At 37.5% G+C, this 19,458-nt stretch overlaps 1 protein-coding gene across 9 annotated transcripts in view; it reads left to right on the top strand.

The window, feature by feature from the left end:
* Positions 1-19,458, top strand: part of ASB3 (ankyrin repeat and SOCS box containing 3) — a 122,332-nt gene that overhangs the window by 94,969 nt on the left and 7,905 nt on the right. For all 9 annotated transcript variants that reach the window (XM_033175719.1, XM_033175720.1, XM_033175718.1 and 6 more), the window contains one exon: positions 2,049-2,179. In XM_033175719.1, the coding sequence (XP_033031610.1) occupies positions 2,049-2,179 (131 nt within the window). The remainder of the gene's footprint in view (positions 1-2,048; positions 2,180-19,458) is intronic.

The following is a 19,458-nucleotide window of genomic DNA, read 5'->3' on the forward strand; positions in this document are numbered from 1 at the left end:
TTTTGTTCACTGATATTTTATTGAATGGGTAAACCAGTGTTTACACTGCATATTGTTTTGCTTTCTTTGATCAAATTTACATTCAAAGAGCTATTACAAGAAACATTCTATAAAAATTCCAATATGTTGTTAAAGTGCAGATCTGTTGCTTAATCTTTGTCATGTAAATTATAAACATATTTTCTGGGTATTGCTTGTCTTAAGCAGTCTTAAAAGTGTATGTGGCTGAATAATTGTCTGTCACAATATTTAAATGCAAGACTAAGTCTTCCTTTACCTGCGCACCCCACCCCCATGTAATGGGAGAATAGAACATAAATGTCATTTGTGTATTTAGTTGATTAAATGTCACTCGTTTGTGATTGTACAATTGCTCTGTACAATGTAATGGTCACTGTAGTAAAATAACAATACATTTTTAGTGGCATTGTCAGTGTTGGTAAAATAAACTCACCATCATATTAACTAAAGCTGTGCAAACAGATTTACTTGTCATGTGTATGTTCAGATAACTGCATAAAAATGACTTTGTGTTTGGTCACAGTAAGACCTAAAGCACATTAAGGCAGAAAAATGAAATCATTAAAAAAAGAAATAAAGAACCAGAACCAAGTAACCTTTGGTTTGGGACCCATAAGAAGTCAAGGAAATTGTTAGTCTTTGAATATATTTTATCATTTCATTTATCCTCAGTATTTCCTGATAAGTTGTGATTTCACTGATGTCTCCTGAGAAATAAAATGTTTTCCCAAGACATCTGTGCTACACTTTAAGTTCTTCCTTAAGTGTTTGCATGTGGGAGAATTAAGAATTTGGGAAATAATTTTCATAATCTTTAGTCCATCATTTCAAAGATATTTTGACTGTAAATTACCAGAAGTGTCTTTGAGATGATAAGCTTAGATTATTATTTAGCTTTTCTTTCCTTGTATTTCCTTTCCTTCTTTAGTTGTTGTTCAGTACTATTTCCAAAGAGGTGACCGTGAGAAGAATTTCTGTTTTGGTAGTAATTACCAGAAGCCCTAGTGACTTTTTTTTCTCCAGCCATTGTGATGGTAGGGGAGTGTCTGATTGAATACAGGATAAGTAATCTTGTTAGGATTTAGAGTTCTTTTAAGGGTTTGACTGAATTTTAAAGCTTCTAAAAATATAATACTGAAGTTTTCAAATCATTTCTGGTAATACCAATTTTTCATATAATACTTTATAGTTTTAAAAGTATGTTTACTATGTTATCTCATGTTATTTTCACATATAGTTCCCTGTAATGGGCAGATTATGTATTATTCTCATTTTAAAGAGCAGGAGCTAGAGCTTAAAGAATTCAGGCAACCTGTTTATAAGTAGCAGAAGCAGTATTAAACATCAGGACTTTTCTTAAGCCAGTGCTCTTTCCATTAGGTTTCAAGTACTTATAAATTTTGGGTTAGCCTCTTTTGAGTGGGTTGGTAGGGAATCTGACATTATTTTGAAAGAACAGAGGAAAGCCTTTTTGGAACCCCTTCTTTCAGTCCTTAAAGACAAGTCTTATTCTGTTACATCGCTTAGGGCTGAATTTATAATGGGGGGAAGGTTGTTAGAGGAGAACAGCTGTGCATCCCTGGGAGTTGGGCAGAAACAAGCCATACTTGTACACTCAGGGATAACTTGGGGTGTTTGGGCTTTATCCTTTTAGGATTATTAAATTATATGTTTCTAAGGATGGTCAATTTACATTTGGCAAGATAGTCCAAATGGGAGGAAATAACGGCAGATCCACTGATGTCATTGGTTCTGTCACCCATGAGAAGGAAAGTTCCTACTCTCTCTGAGGTTCCTTTTGTCATCTCGTAGACAGCTACATAGAAAGTCAGTTCAGTTAATAGGAACCTGTAGATGATTCTTCATATCCACTGATTTTGCATGTAGTTACATAAATACTTAACATGCCCTGGTTTTCTGTCTGCCCTCCTCATTGAGATTTTGTAAGAATAGGTATATGGTGTTTGTTTCTAGTACGAACCCTTGGCATGTTTTGTTTCTAATATATTAACATCTTGCTAACATAGGACTGACTCAGTCAGCATTGACACCCTTACCTTCACTTTGGAGTTTACTAATTGGAAGACACTTCCGCCAGCTGTTGAAAGGATGCTCTCTGCTCGTGCCTCAAACGCTTGGATTCTACAGCAACGTATTGGTAAGAAAGAATAACTTTTAAACACGCTTCTCTTCTTTTCCTTCTCTTGCTTCTGTAGCTGTGTTGTAATTATAAGTGAAAAGATTCATTGGCAAACACAAATTAGACATAATTTTGCATTTTTTCTTATGTGAGGAAAAGATGGTGTTGTTAGGAAGACGGCTACTAATTCCCTTCAGTAAAAATCATATCTGATTTTATAAGCTTAACCTAAGGAACATACAAAGAAAAGCAGATCATTACTGATATTTTAATTTTATGATATCCTTTTATTTTTAATAAGGATTATATACACAAAAGTAGGTCCTAAAAATCTGCTTATTCTGTATTTAGTTTCTGGTCAGAAAAATGCTAAACTTAATTTTTCTCTTTGGAATGTCTGTGGATTTATGTTCTCTGTGTAATATTTTATCATATCTAAAAGGAAATGTAACCATTCTTTATACCTGTCCTTACCGAATGTATACCAGTCTGTTGATATGGTATAACTATAGAGATAAGCTGAGTGAACATTTTGTGAATTGGTCGATATTTTAAAAGACTATTCTAGAACAAAATTTCAATTTACCTCACTTAAAAAAAATTTTAAACTAGTTGAAAAAATGAAAGAACACACAGTGGTGGAAGATTTCGCACAAGGAACAAGTTTAAACATAACATATACAAAGTATCCCTATTTACTTTTTCAGATTTATTTTGCTTTGACTGTATTTTGTTAACCATATGTTAGGAAAATTGTTTCTTCACTGCTATTTTTACATGAAATATAACTCTTCATAAAACGTTTTGAATAGATTTTTAACAAGTGAACTTATTCATATGTAGGAATGTGTCTTCTAATTTTTTGGAAAATTACATTTAAGTAAATTTTCTCAATCAAAAACAGACATTCAGGAAAATACGCCTTTGAACTGAGGTATATTCAAACTGTTAGAGAGGTTTCTGTTAAAGAAAAATAATTCATTTGGAGTCTTTGAGCCTTCTAGTATACAATTTCTTTAATGATAATGCTGGAAAACTCACTCTGTGTAACTCTTAATGTTGAGAATTGCATCTGCTTTTACTGATTATGTGTCTGCAGCAGTAGAGAACAAAATATGTATTCAGAACAGATAGACTATGGAACAATGGATTTGAGAACAAAGAGTCAAAAGAGGGAGCATATGCCAAATGGGAAAAGTATTGCTAACGTATCAATTAGTAAGGATATGTGGGAGTTTACCCTGAAGACCTTAACATATGGCAGGTTTGTCCAGATGAAGGTAAAAATTGTGCATGAGTACTACATTACCCTGCAGTAGACTAAATCCATCAAGGGCTTCTTGTTTAATTAAGTACTAGGTAGAGCTTGTGTAGGGTAATAATCATCATCTATTGAGAGATTTTTATTTCAGCTGAAGATTCAAAAAAGCCTTTCTCAGAGGCCTTTTCTGAGCTAATGTAGCTAATGGTTTTCTGGTTTGTTTCTCTAGCCAAGCCCTCTTTTCTTGTTTCCAGTCTCATATATCCAACTATCTTTTGGACATCTCCATTTGCTGTCTCACATCTTGACATATCCAAAATTGAACTTATTATTTTTACTACAGATTCTTCTGTTCTGTCTCTTTTTCCTGGTTCAGAAGGTGAGGTGGTTTGGGAGTGTTATTTACCAAGAGAGCGAGTTAACACTGGAAGCTGTTTTTTATCCGTAGCATAGGGGTGATTTTTGCCCCCCTGTAGACATTTGGTAATGTCTGCAGACATTTTTTTGGTTGTCACAATGGTTAGGGATGCTATTGCCATCTAAGGGGTAGAGTCCAGGGATCCTGCTAAGCATCCTGCAGTGCACAAGGCAGCTTCCTACAATAAATAATTATCTGGCTACAAATGTCAGTAGCGCCGAGGTTGAGAAATCCGGATCCACAGTGATTCTTGTGTTGTCCTATCATGGAAAGGCTTTTTATCCATCTCCTTGTTACAGCCTACCTGGGGAAAGCTTGTATTCTTCCTCCTACTTATATTGGTCTCTCAGGGTATTCTTTGGTGCTTCCTCTTCTGCAGATAGTAGGCACCATTACAATGCTGGAATTTTAGTAAGACGGAGAAAAACTTAGTTGCCTGGCTTTCAGATGGGATTGTGACTCTCTTCCTTTCTATAATTCAGGGCTCTCTTGGGGGCACCCTTTTATCATCAGTTTTCAGGATAACAAATTTCTGCATGTTGGTCATCAGTACTCCCTCCTTTACTGGGATTTTGAGCTACAGGATCTCTAGTAAGCAGAAGCATGGTCAGGGTTTTAACACTAATGGGCACGAGCCTAGCAGGACAACTGTTTGATTAACCTCTTTACAAGACTGACCTTGCTTTTACCCCTCTTCCTCCAATAACTTATCATGATATTAACAACGGCTGCCTTATCAATATGTTAAAAAAATTTTTTTTTGAAAAGATACCTCTTGCACCTCTGCCACTGTTAGTAAACTCTTAGATAATTCCTAGCTTCCTAGCTCCACTCAGTATTCAGTATCTATCCCTTGGGAAAGATTTTTCTCCCATTTTTTATTTAAGCCCTTTTCAAGTCCTATAGATGCCATGTACTTGGTCAAAATTATTCTTTCCTCCCCTTTTTTCTCCCTAAGTAAGTAGCAACTTGCCATGGTAGTTTATAAACAAAAGTAACAACACATTTCTTGCTTCTCATATTTTAATCATTGAGTCAGATGTGTCTTCAAAAAGTTTCTTGCATCCAAAAGGAAATGTATACCAGGTAAAATTTACTGAGTGGTTGCAGTTTCAGTAACCGTCTTTTAATCAAGTGCCTCTTACATACCTCTTAGAAACATCAGGCTAACCACGTAGCAATAGATGTCTTACTCAAAAAATTTGCCAACTCCTGGTCAGGTCTAAGTAATTAAATTATTATGGATAAAAACACATGGCTTTAGTTCGTCCTGAACCTTTAATGATTAGATATATATAATTCTCTCCAGAGTGTTAAATGGATCTGGATCCTACAAAGGGTCCTTTAAAGGACTCCAGGAAACTCTCTTGATCTTTTTATTTCAGTGTTTCCTTGCTTTGTTCTGAAAAGGATTTAAAACAGTTTATATAATACATATATATTATCACAAAACAGTAAAACAAAAGTAGAAGGAAAAGAAAAATGAAAAAAAAAAAAAAGGTGGGGGATAGATAAAAAAATGGAGTCAGAGAAAGCGTAGCAATGGGAATTTGATACTTGTCTGTGGATTAGGCTGTATGTTTGACTCTGAGCTCTGTTGTCATTGACACTAGGTGACAGGGTTCATAAGATCAAATAAACCTGTTCCTCAGAATAGATTTTCTTGGATGCTGTTACAGCTTCCTAGACAATGTCTTGGTAGCTGTGGTTTCTCGGGACTTCTTTTACGTGGACTGTTGTTTTCATACCAAAGTGCAATTCAGTAAAAGCAGTTCTTAAGTAGTCATTACAGTGTGGTTCAGGTACCCAGACTTCTGTTGCTGTGACTTGAAGAGCTAGATTTTAGAATATCTGGGAATGGATGGCCTGTGTGCCTTTTGAGCAGTTCTCTCTAAATATTCTGTGTCTCAACTCAGTTTTTAATTTAATTAATTAATTAATTAATTTGTGGGGGCAAGATCTTGCTCTGTTGCCTAGGCTGGAGTGCAGTGGCACGATCGTGGCTCACTGCAGCCTCTACCTCCTGGACTCAAGCAGTCTTCCCACCTCAGCCTCTTGAGTAGCTGGGATCACAGGCATGTGCCACCACGCCCAGCTAATTTTTGTATTTTTTATTGAGACAGGGTTTCGCCATATTTCCTGGGCTGCTCTTGAACTTCTCCTGGGCTCAAGTGATCCTTCCGCCTCAGCCTCCCAAAGTGCCGGTCTTATAGGCACGAGACACTGTGCCTAGCTTCAGCTTAGTTTTTAATAGTAGTACGTAGCAATGAGTTTAAAGTTATACTACCTAAGAAGTATGAGAATACAGATATTTTGTATTGCAAATTGGATTGAGAACATATTTTTAAGTAACAGTTGATCTTAAAAGTAGAAGCAAAAGAAAAATGAATATTGAAGGTTGATCTGCGGTAGGGTGAGTACTCCAGGAACATTATGAGGATTCCTAGCTAAATATGGTGGGTTCAGCAAGTATCCAGGTTAAGCAAAAATTTCCCTTGAAACTTTGAGCAATGCCCCTAGTTTTGAGCAATGTTCTTTTCTCACATAGCCTTCAAGATAAATAATCTGTGGTAAGTACACCAAGGTAACTACATATGATAATTTATTTTATGTGATTGTTAGATGCAGAAACAAAGCTTAGGGTTAGGAATAGTTGGTCTGTAATCCTTTCTGGTAACAATGAACTAGCATTCCAGTTGTCTGCTAAAACCATTTCTAGTTTAGGATAATAAAACATATTAGTTTTTAAAAGAATATTTGTTTTTCTGTTTTCTTTAGCAAGAACATATATCTTGTTTAGTTTATAACAAACACATCATTAAGTTACTTGTTAAAAAGATGAGAGTTGGAGCACACCCTTATTTTATGCCAAAGAAAAATTTTAACTTTTCTGCTGACTTCAACCCTATGGTAATGATCTGGTGCAGGTTCTGCATGGACAGCAGACAGAATATAATGGTTGAAGGTTGGAGCTCTAGAATTAAATAGACATGCCTCCACCACTTTCTCTCTCTTTTTTTTCCTTTGACTACCCAGATTTATTCATTTTAAACTTGACATGATTTATCTTTTTTAACTCTTAATATAGCACTAGAACCTCTTTAAATTTTCATGGAAAGAAAGGATTTATGACATATATTTAAAATTTATTGGGTAAAATTTTAAAAAAAAATTTCGATCAATTTATTTCAGGCCATTGTAATCTGGTTTATATGGTCCTGGAGGAATAATCATGTACCGCAAATCCTTTTTTTTTTTTTTTTAATTACACTTTAAGTTCTGGGATACATGTGCAGAACATCATGGTTTGTTACATGGTATACACGTGCACTGGTGGTTTGCTGCACCCATCAACCCATCATGTACATAAGGTGTTTCTCCTAATGCTGTCCCTCCCCTAGCTCCCCACCTCCCAACAGGCCCCGGTGTGTGACGTTCCCCTCCCTGTGTCCATGTGTTCTCATTGTTCAACTACCACTTATGAGAGAGAAAATGCGGTGTTTGGTTTTCTGTTCCTGGGTCAGTTTGCTGAGAGCCTCTATCACTTTTTAGCTACAGAGAAGTTACTTACATCCCTGAACTTTGGTTTCCTCAATTATAAGAAGAGATGGTAATAGTAGCTACTTCATATCATTTTCACAATAGACATTGTCATTGTGGCAGAGACAGACCTCAGTTAACTGAGTTCCATTTCATTTTTATCTTCCCTGGAACAAAGAAAGACTGGATTTTTCAGCTTTGATTGTTACATGATTGAGGCAAGTGGTCAAAGCATAAACCATGGCAGGTAAGCACTCTTTGCTCTCCCTTCCCTTGTTGAAAGCAATTAGAAAGCTCATGTTTGAGATGGTGGTTACACAGGATGGGTGACACCTGGGACACTCAAGTGTCATTTTAGGAGAATTGCCTGACCTGCAGAGGATTTTGCATGAGCAAGAAGTAGACCTGTGTTGTATTAAGACACTGGTTTTTAGGGTTTATTTGTTAGCATAGCATAACCTAGCCTATAGTCAAGTTAATTTATAACCAGATCCTATCCCAGAGTCAGTGACCAAGGAAAGAGCAATAAAAACAAAACAAACTGGATTAAGAAAATGTGGCACATATACACCATGGAATACTATGCAGCCATAAAAAAGGATGAGTTCATGTCCTTTGTAGGGACATGGATGCAGCTGGAAACCATCATTCTCAGCAAACTATCGCAAGAACAGAAAATCAAACATTGCATGTTCTCACTCATAGGTGGGAACTGAACAGTGAGAACACTTGGACACAGGGTGTGGAACATCACACACGGGATCTGTTGTGGGATCTGTTGTGGGGTGGGGGGAGGGGGAGGGATAGCATTAGAAGATACACCTAATGTAAATGACAAGTTAATGGGTGCTGCACACCAACATGGCACATGTATACGTATGTAGCAAACCTTAACGTTGTGCACATGTACCCTAGAACACAAAGTATTAAAAAAAAAAAACGAAAAGCGACAAATAGGCCTGTAATGCCACTTTGAGAGGCTGAGGTGGGAGGATTGCTTGAGGCCAGTAGTTCAAGACCAGTTGGGCAACATGGTAAGATCCCATCTCTACAAAATAAAATAAGAAAATTAGCCAGGCGTGATGGTGAATGACTGTAGTCCCAGCTACTTGGGAGGCCTAGGCAGGAGGATCGCTTGAGCCCAGGAGTTTGAGGCTACAGTGAGCTGTGTTCATGCCATTGTACTCCAGCCTGGATGACAGAACCTGATTCTGTCTCTTAAATGAACAAAAAAGAGCTACAAATAATGGAGCAGTATACTTGGTAAGAGTATTTATATGAGTGATATATGGTGCGATAACTCAACTACAGGCCACCTGCTCCTTATTTTAAACATTGATATGCAAAGCCCTAACTTACAGTTTTTAAAGCACATGTTCAATAAACCAAGTTTGATGGGAAGTGGGGTAATAGTGGGCCTTTTAAAATATATGGGATAAATTGTGCAGTTTGTCTACCATGGGGCCCATGCTCATAGAGTTAATAAAGCTAAATATTTAGTGAGAATGAGAGCCCATTCTTCACAGTAGTTCTTAACTCTAGATTCATTTCCTCTGGATGCTTTTCACCTGGGTGAGGCATTATTACTAAGAACCCAATCAGTAATTTCCTATTATCTTAAAAAACTGGACACATGACCTTTCATTTGTTGAGTGGGAAACTTTCAACCTCCCAAACACCAGCCATGTTGTGGACCTTCACAAATTTAGCAGATTCATGCCTTGGTTAACATTGCCTACATTCTACCTTATGTCTACATTTAAGAGCCAGACTGATAAATTTGTTTTTGTTTTTTTTTAGTGAGAAATTTATACTTAAACTTGAAATTTTAACAGGGTTCCAACTGCCCACTTACAGTTTTAACTTCACACAGCCTCTTGTTAATCCAAGTTTTTTGGGTTTTGTTTTTGTGGGGAAATTCTTTTTAAACTAGATACTAATGGGTTGTACTCATATTTGCTGGGACATTTTGCTGTTAAAACTATTTTAAAGTTACCAGCATGTCTGTTGGTACATTAAGAAAGGAGAAATTGACCAGGCGCCGTGGCTTACGCCTGTAATCCCAGCACTTTGGGAGGCCGAGGCAGGCAGATCACCTGAGGTTGGGAGTTCGAGACCAGCCTGACGAACATGGAGAAACCCCGTCTCTACTGAAAATACAAAATTAGCTGGGTGTGGTGGCGAGCGCCTGTAATCCCAGCTACTTGGTAGGCAGAGGCAGGAGAATCACTTGAATCTGGGAAGCGGAGGTTGTGGTGAGCTGAGATCCTGCCATTGCACTCCATCCTGGGTAACAAGAATGAAACTCTGTCTTTCAAAAAAAAAAAAAAGAAAAGAAAAAAAAAAGGAGAAATTATGGCCTTAGAGTAAACAGGTTTTTTTTTACATGTTCTAAGTATGAGATCACCAGTATTGGTTTGAAAGCCCATCCCACTCTTCCCACATAACTACTTTATTTATAGACTATAGGATGTTACTAGGTTCCTGTCTGAAATAAGTATTATGAAAAAGTTAGTATTAAATATCATCCAGCTTCTTAGGGAACTGAACAAGATTAGAAGGAAAGGTTTCTCGTTGCAGCTGCCTAGATGACAGCTCCGTTGAACATGAAAAAATTAAAGGTAACCAATATATAAAAGGCACAAAACCATGGCTCTGAGGAGAGTGTTGGGGGCAGTGGGTGAAAAATTAAGGGGTTAAGGCAGAGTTCATGGTCCTTGGTTTGAAAATGAGATATACCTTTTATTTTCTTTATGATTTGTCTTTCTTGGTAGGCCTGAATTACAGAATTTAGAACCTTAAAAATTAAAATAACCATCCAGAGGTAGAACTGACCCAACCACAAGATCTCTCATTTTACCCAAGTTTCCTCTTGGTTCTCAAGATGATCAAAGGAAGCTATAGAGAGTAGCACTTCAAGAGGCTTCTTCCCTGATACTTCAGAAAGGGAAGGGGAGCACAATCATGTGATAATAAGGAGGCTTAGAAAAGGCTGTTGTAAAGGTAGCACCAGAACCTCACTTCTGCATCCCTATTGCCTCTTCTATCTGTCATGACCCTTTTTGAGGGAGTTCCCATGTGACAGTCCCTCACAGGATCAGCCCAAGGCACTGGATGAAGCATCTAAAAACACATCATTTGTATCTGCTGGAGATTGTGGAATTTTAGGACCCACCATTTCTTATATAAAGAAGGACTAGATTATGTGAAATGTCAGCCATTGCCCTTTGTCTGGGTTAAATGTGTGATCTGCTCTAGAGTATGTGATTTTGGGGAAAATTCTTTGTAACATGGTTCGTGTTGTTTGGATAGAGATTCATAGTTGGTACAGAATTCATCTTGAGGAGACAAAGAAGTAGTAGATGCAGATCGAGAAAGAGTCAGTTGCCATAACCCTCATCTTTTTATAAGGTGGTCTTTCCATACCACATATATTTCTGTGGACTCGCTTCTTAGTGGCTAAGATAATGGGCCACAAAATTGTAACAGGGAAGGTTGGGAGGTTAGAATGTGCTAAGTTAGAAATAAAATTGAAACATAAAAAGACTGTCTTCTATGATGTCATTTTTTATTTTCTCTGGTGGGGGAAAGGTGGACAGGTATTTCCTTAGTTTGGTCATCCTGCTCAGTCGCTTTAATTGTAGATGAGAGAGTTCTTCCATTTTTGGAGAAACACTAGTTACAGTTGATAGGTTGCCATATATGGTCAGTTCTACTTTGTAAATATCCTCCAAATCCATTATTATTATTCCATCTCTTCTGCTACTGCCTTTGTTGATTGCAATGATCATTTCTGACTTACTTGAGTACACTCCTGAGTGTTCAGCCTCTATTATTCTCAAAATCGCTGTTAAATAAAATGTGTTTGAATATACCATGCCCCTTAAAAAAGAGAATATAAAAGAACTCATTTCTCTCAGAATAAAGGTCAAACTCTAGCAACGCTCTTCATACTCTGGCCCTTTCCATGCCTCCCCATGCTGTCCTACCATGAGTACTGCACATGAGTACTTGTTTTCCTGAATACTCCACCTTACAAATGTGCCAATGTTTTCTCCAAGACGTTAAGATCCTCTAACATTCCTCCCCTGCTGCTTTTAATGTTATTGATTCTTACTTGTAGTAATTCATCTCTGAATCATCTTCTTCTCAGCTTATGTTTCCTGACACTCTTCTAACCATTTCCTCTCTCCTTTACATATTGGTTACCTTAAGGGTCTCATCAGATTTCCTAACACCTGGTAGGTACCTGTCATACTGCACTGCACTTGCAGATTTTTGAGAGTGCACCCTTTAAAAACAGAAGAGCATTTTTCACATTCTCCTCATCTGATCATAAAAATATCTTCTCAGTTTAACTCCATGAGATATTTCCTGTAAACTGACAAGAAGACAGTGGGACTACCCAGGATAAACTGGCTGAATCCAAAAGGGTTTGAAGATTGGATGGTGGGAGGTCAGCTTCTGTCTAGTTGCTGCTGGTGACAATACATTTTTAATGAAATGCTCTTTCTCATAATCAGTGAGAACCTTGAGAATCATTATGACTGACTCCTAAAATTGTTCATCTAAATTGAATTCTGATAATCTCCTTTATTCATGAATTAGGAATTATTTACTGTCAGGAATAGTAAAAGCAATAATAATGAACTTGGTTTGGTATAATTGGGTAGAGTGGCATAATTGAAGGTGGAAATGTGGTTAGGACAGAAGCTGTAGCTTCTCATAGTCTGTCCATTTGAGAACGTCTAACCACTCAGTCTGTAGTATTAGTTAGTTCCAAATGTGGACCACTGGCAGAAGTCTTCAGTGAAGAGAGGCTCTCATGGAAGTATTTTTATAGGTAGGCATGTACAAATCTAGTTATTTATTAATTCCTTAATGAGTGGATTCCTTAATTACATATCAACTGTGTATCAGACACTGATTTAAAACCTGTGAATGATATAGCTAAAGCATCTACATTAAAAAAGTAGAAGAACTCCAAATAACCTAATGATGCATCTGAAAGAACTAGAAAAGCCAGACCAAACCAAACCCAAAATTACTAGAAGAAAAGAAATAATAAAGATCAGAGCAGAAATAAATGAAAGTGAAGCAAAGAAAACAGTACTGAAGTTCAATGAAACAAATAGTTGGTTTCTTGAAAAGATAAACAAAACTAACAAACATTTAGCCAGACTAAGAAAAAAAGAGAGAAGATCCAAATAAAATCAGAGAAGAAAAAGAAGACATTATAACCGATATAATAGAATTTCAAAGGATCATTGGAGGCTACTACTATGCCAGGAAATGGGAAAACCTGGAAGAAATGGATAAATTCCTAGACACATACATCTTCCAAGATTGAACAGTGAAGAAATCCAGAAACTGAACAGACCAATAACAAGTAATAACATTGAAGCTGTAGTAAAAGTTTCCCAGCAAAAAAAAAAGTTCAGGACCTGATGGCTTCACTGCTGAATTTTACCAAATATTTAAAGAAGAACGAATACCAGTCCTCTTGAAACTATTCTGAAAAATAGAGGAGGAAATACTTCCACATGCACTGTGTGAGGCCAGTATTACCCTGATACTCAAACCAGACAAACACACATCAGAAAAAAAAAGAAAACTACAGGCCAATATCTGTGATGAATATTGATGCTCAGCAAAATACTAGCAAACCGAATTCAACAACACATTTAAAAGACCATTCATCATGACCAAGTGGAATCTATCCCAGGGATGCAAGGATGGTTCAACGTAGGCAGATCAATCAGTGTGATACATTGTATCAACAAAGTGAAGGACAAAACCCATATGATCATTTCAATTGATGCTGAAAAAATATCAGATAAAATTCAACATCTCTCCATGACAAAAACCCTCAAAAAACCGGCTATTCCTCAACTCAGTAAACACCATGTATGATAGACCCACAGCTCATATCATAGTGAAAGGGGGAAATACTTGAAGCTTTTCCTCTAAGATCTAGAACATGACAAGGATACCCACTTTCACCACTATTACTCAACAGAGTACTACTGGAAGTCCTAGCTAGAGCAGTCAAACAAGGGAAAGACATAAAGGGCATCCAAGTTGGAATGGAAGAAGTCAAAATGTCCTTGTTTGGAGATGATATGATTTTATATTTGGAAAAACCTAAAGACTCCACCAAAAACCTATTAGAACTGATTTAAACAGATTCAGTAAATTTTCAGGATACAAAATCAACATACAAAAATTGGTGGCATTTCTATATGCCAGCGGTGAACAGGCCAGGTGTGGTGGCTCACACCTGTAATCCTAGCACTTTGGGCAAATCACCTGAGGTCAGGAGTTCGAGACCAGCCTGGCTAACATGGTGAAACCCCATCTGTACTAAAAATACAAAAATTAGCTGGGCGTGGTGGTGGATGCCTGTAATCCCAGCTACTCAGGAGGTTGAGGCAGAAGAATCGCTTGAATCCGGGAGGTGAAGGTTGCAGTGAGCTGAGATCACACCGTTGCACTCCAGCCTGGTCAACAGAGCAAGACTCCATCTCAAAACAAAAACAAAAACAAAAAGTGAACAATCTGAAAAAGAAAAAGTCCCATTTACAATAGCAATAAATAAAATAAAATACCTAGGAATTAGTGTGACCAAAGAAGTGAGAGATCTCTACAATGAAAGCTGTAAAACACTGATGAAAGAAATTAAAGAGGACACCCCAAAAGAGGAAATACATTCCATGTTCATTGATTGAAAGAATCGATATTGTTAAAATGGCCATACTACTTTAAAGCAATCTACAGATTCAATGCAATTCCTATCAAAATACCAATGACATTCTTCACAGAAATAGAAAAAGCAATCCTAAAATGTATATGGACCCACAAAAGAATAATAGCCAAAGCTATCCCGAGCAAAAAGAACAAAACTGGAGGAATCAGATTACCTGACTTCAAATTGTACTACAAAGCTATAGTAACTAAAACAGCCTGGTACTGGCATAAAACAGACACATAGACCAATGAAACAGAATAGAGAACACAGAAACAAATACAGATACCTACAGTGAACTCATTTTCAACAAAGGTGCCAAGAACATACATTGGGGAAGGGACAGTCTCTTTATTAAATGGTGCTGGGAAAACTGGATATCCATATGCAGAAGCATAAAACTAGACCCTTATCTCTGGAAATATGCAAACATCAAATAAAAATCCATTAAAGACTTTAAGACCTCCAACTACTAAAAGAAAACATTGGGGAAACTCTCCAGTACATTGAACTGGGCAAAGGTTTCTTGAGCAATACCCCAAAAGCGCAGACAACCAAAACAAAAATGGACATATGGGATCACATCAAGTTTAAAAGTTTCTGATGCACAGCAAAGGAAACAGTCAACAAAGAAAAGAGACAGCCCACAGAAGGGGAGAAAGTATTTGGAGTTTCCTCAAAAAACTAAAAATAGACCTACCATATGATCCAGCAGTCACACTGCTGGGTATATACCCAAAAGAGAGGAAATCAGTATATTGAGGAGATAATCTGCACTTAAGTTTATTGCAGCACTATTCACAATAGCCAAGATTTGGAAGCAACTTGTGTCCATTAAAAGATCAATGGATAAGGAAACTGTGGTACATATACACAACAGAGTACTATTCAACCATAAAAAAGAATGAGAGCCTGTCATTTGCAACAATATGGATAGAACTGGAGGTCATTATATTAAGTAAAATAAGCCAGGCACAGAAAGACAAACTTTGCATGTTCTCACTTATTTGTGGAGCTAAAAATTAAAGCAGTTGAATTCATGGAGATACAGAGTAGAAGGCTTGAGAAGGATAGTGGGGATGGAGGGTGAGAGGTGGGGATGGTTAATGGATACAAAAATATAGTTAGATAGAATGAATAAGATCTATTTGATATCACAATAGGGTGTCTAAGGTCAGCAATAATTTATTGTACATTCTACAACAAGTAAAAGAGTGTAATTGGATTGTTTATAACACAAAGAAAGGATAAGTGCTTGAGGCAATGAATACCCCACTTACCCTGATATGATTATTATGCATTGCATGCCTGTATCAAAATATCTCATGTACCCCATAAATATATACATCTACTATGTACCCACAAAATTTAAAAATAAAAAAGTTTTAAAAATAAAAATAAATTCTATTTTAAAAAGAAGACACACATCCAGCCAACAGTCATATGAAAAAAAGTTCAACATCACCGATCATTAGAGAAATCCAAATCAAAACCACAGTGAGATAACATCTCATAGCAGTCAGAATGGTTATTACTAAAAACTAAAAAATAATATGCTGGTGAGGTTGCGGAGAAAAAGAAACGCTTATACACTGTTAGTGGAAGTGTAAATTACTTCAACCATTGGGAAGACAGTATGGCAATTCCTCAAAGACCTAAAAACAGACATACTGTTCGATCCAGTAGTCCCGTAACTGGGTATATACCCATAGGAATAGAAATCATTCTGTCATAAAGACACATGTACACATATGTTCCTTGCAGCGCTATTTGCAGTAACGAAGACATGGAATCAACCTAAATGCCCATCAGTGGTAGTCTGCATAAAGAAAATGTGGTACATACACACCATGGAGTACAATGCAGCCATAAAAAAGAATGAGATCATGTCCTTTGCAGGAACATAGGTGGAGCTGGAGACCATTATCCTTAGCAAACTAATGCAGGAACAGAAACCATATACTACATGTTCCCACTTCTAAGTGGGAGCAGAATGATGAGAACCTAGGGACACATAGAAGGGAACAACAGATACTGTGGCCTATCTGTGGGTGGAAGGAAGGAGAGGACCAGGAAAAAATAACTAGTGAGTACTAGGCTTAATACCTGGGTGACAAAATAAGCTGTACAACAAGCCCCCATGAAACAAGTTTACTTACATCACAAACTTGCACATGTACCCTTGAACTTAAAAGTTAAATTAAAAAAGAAAAAAAATATGTGAATGAAAAAATAAAGTCAACATAGCTCTTTGATTAGTACAGTAGCTAAAAGGGAAGGATTCAGGGTTGTGGGAGTTTTCTTTTTGAGATGGGAGGAGTTTGATCATGTTTTATAGATCAAGAGGGTCTCAGTTTATAAAACGACATCAGATTCAGAGATAAAGGGATAATTTGTTTAGTGAGATTTCATACAGGCCGGATGGAGATGGGATTAGCTTCAGGTAGACCCATTTATTTGAGATAGAGAAGAAAGATGAGGATGGAGTGGACATAGATAAATTTATAGTTGGGGGATTGGAAGCTCAGGAAAAAAAGCCCGTAAGACCAGTTTTTACTCTGAAGTAGGGAGTAAAGCCTGGCTAAGGAGGAGATTGAAGTGAGAGTTGGGTAGGGGACTTGGTGTTTTGGAATGTTTGCTGTGGGAAACCAATTGAGAACCACTGAAAGATTTGCAGAGCAAAACCCTACAGGTCTGGTAGAGGTTGGAAGTAGAACTAGTTCATGTAGTTGTATTTTCCAGTATTGCTTAGTTTTCTTTGTATTGGGGTGCAGAAGGAAAATGGTTAGATTGATCCTGGGTGTTGTCAGAACAGGGGCAAAGGAAATGAGGATAAAATAATTGCAGTGATGGGCCCATGGAATCCAGTCTAGATAGGAAAAGAAATGAGAAAGGATGGGACCTGAAGGATGAGGTAGGGGAGGAGTTGGGACCTGAGGTCTCCATGATGTTAAAGATCAGTTATGGCAGTAAGGGAGAGCAAACTCTGAAAGAATAGAAACTAGTGTCTGTTGGAGTTTAAAGACAGAAGCATGGATCTGAAGTGGTGCACAAGAACTATAAGAATGCTAACATTGCCCCCCAGACCTTGCAGCAGGTATAGCAAGGCGTGGAAAATTTTCAAAATTGGCCAAGGAAGTAATTTCCTTGCAAGAATCAGGCTTTTGTGAGAAGAGGTGAAGGCAGAATGTTCTGTACAGTGTTCATGGTAGAATGGGGATTCCCGAGGACTTATCTCTTTCCCTACGCCCCACTTAGCATACATGGCCCAGTGCCTTGTACCTACATATCTGAAGGGGTTACATCAGGGTTTCCCAAAGTCAGGTGCATGGGGTTGACTGTGCCACCACATTTGTGGTGTGCTGTAGTGAATTTTTGTTCATGTGTGATTGCTTAGTTCACCTATAATGATATTATGTAGTTTTAATTTAACCACTTCTCACAAATTGGTCAAGTGGCTTAAAAGGATTTCTGTAAGGAAATAGTGTTATTAAAAGTGCAAGCACAAGTGAACCAATGTAATCACTGTAGAGCTGCATCCTCTTGTTCTTTACCAGGCATGTTATGTGATAAAAATGATGACCACCTGGGTTACCGGGTTGAAGGCAGGTTGGTGGTGGGGGAAATGAAAAGATGTAGGTCAAAGAGTATAAAGCTGCAGTTATGTAGGATGAGGAAGTTCTAGAGATCATGAGGACTATAGTTAAAAATATTGTGTTGTGTACTGGTAATTTACCAAGATAGTAAGTTTTAGGCACTCTCACCACACACAAACACACGTGCGTGTGCACACACACACACACCAGCAAGGTAACTATATGAACTGTATAAGATGATGGGTATATTAATATTTGTTTGACTATAGTAATCACTTCATTATGGTAGGTATATCAACATAAGCATACAAAACATCACATTGTTCACTTTAAATATATACAATAAAAGAATAAAAATTTTAAAAAGCTAAAAAGAGCTAAAATAGAAATGACTACCTACCACCTAATTGCAACTGACAAGAAGTTTAAAATTATCAAGAAAGTATTTGAAATATAGTCTCACTTTTACTTTAACAGTGAACCTTGTCCTTAACATGTAGTGTGCCTTGAGATAATTAGCTAATGAAAGAACCATACTCAGCAAGACACTATAATCTACACATTCAGAACATGAGGACAAGCCCTGTGATTTTTTTCCTCAATGTTTAAGTCCTAGGATGCCCAGTCCATTATTTTTTACAAAATTTACTAACCATAATGATAAAGGCTTAGAACTCTTTTTGAGTTTTCTTATTCAATAGCAAAAGACAAAAAGTCACAGACCATTGGGGAAACACATGTCCTTCCTGCCACAGTAAAACTGGCTGAAATAATATGAGGACAAAACAAAATGCATTCCTTATTAGCAAATGTTGTTAAAGGAGCATAGAAAACATTACTAAAGCATTAAAGAAGAGTTTTTTTTAGAAAAACCCTGCAGATAGAAAGTTTGGCATACTAAGTTGGAAGGAGATTTGTGGTATTTATAACATGTTACAACTTAGGGTATTTGTTAAGATTCTGTTTCAGTGAGAGAAGAGACAATTTTTTTTTTTTTTTTGAGACGGAGTCTCGCTCTGTCGCCCGGGCTGGAGTGCAGTGGCCGGATCTCAGCTCACTGCAAGCTCCGCCTCCTGGGTTTACGCCAAGAGAATATAGAAAAATTTTTAAGAGCCACTAAAGGAAAAATGCACCAGAGAAGAGATGCAGTGAGGTGTTTTTAACAACGGGGATACAGTCTGAGAAGTGCTCTGTTAGGTGATTTTGTCATTGTGCAAGTATCATAAAGTATTCTTATGTAAACTAGATGGTAGAGCCTGCTACACACCTGAGGCTACATAGTATAGCCTATTGCTCCTAGGCTACAAACTTGTACAGCATGTTACTGTGCTGAAAACGATAGGCAATTGTAACACATTGGTAAGTATTTGTGTTTCTAAACATAGGAAAAATACAGTAAAAATACAGCATAGGTGGGGCGTGGTAGCTCACGTCTGTAATCCCAGCACTTTGGGAGGCTGAGGAGGGCGGATCACCTGAAGTCTGGAGTTCGAGACCAGCCTGGCCAACATGGTGAAATCCTGTGTCTACCAAAAATACAAAAATTAACTGGGCGTGGTGGTGGGTGCCTGTAATCCCAGCAACTTGGGAGGCTGAGGCAGGAGAATCACTTGAACCTGGGAGGCGAAGCTGCAGTGAGCTGAGATCGTGCCACTGCACTCCAGCCTGGCGACAGAAAGAGACTATCTCAAAGCAAAGCAAACAAACAAAACAGCATAAAAGATAAAAAAAAAAAAA

Source organism: Trachypithecus francoisi, unplaced genomic scaffold (assembly GCF_009764315.1).
Source record: "Trachypithecus francoisi isolate TF-2019V2 unplaced genomic scaffold, Tfra_2.0 Lachesis_group17, whole genome shotgun sequence".
NCBI classification, from domain to species: domain Eukaryota; kingdom Metazoa; phylum Chordata; class Mammalia; order Primates; family Cercopithecidae; genus Trachypithecus; species Trachypithecus francoisi.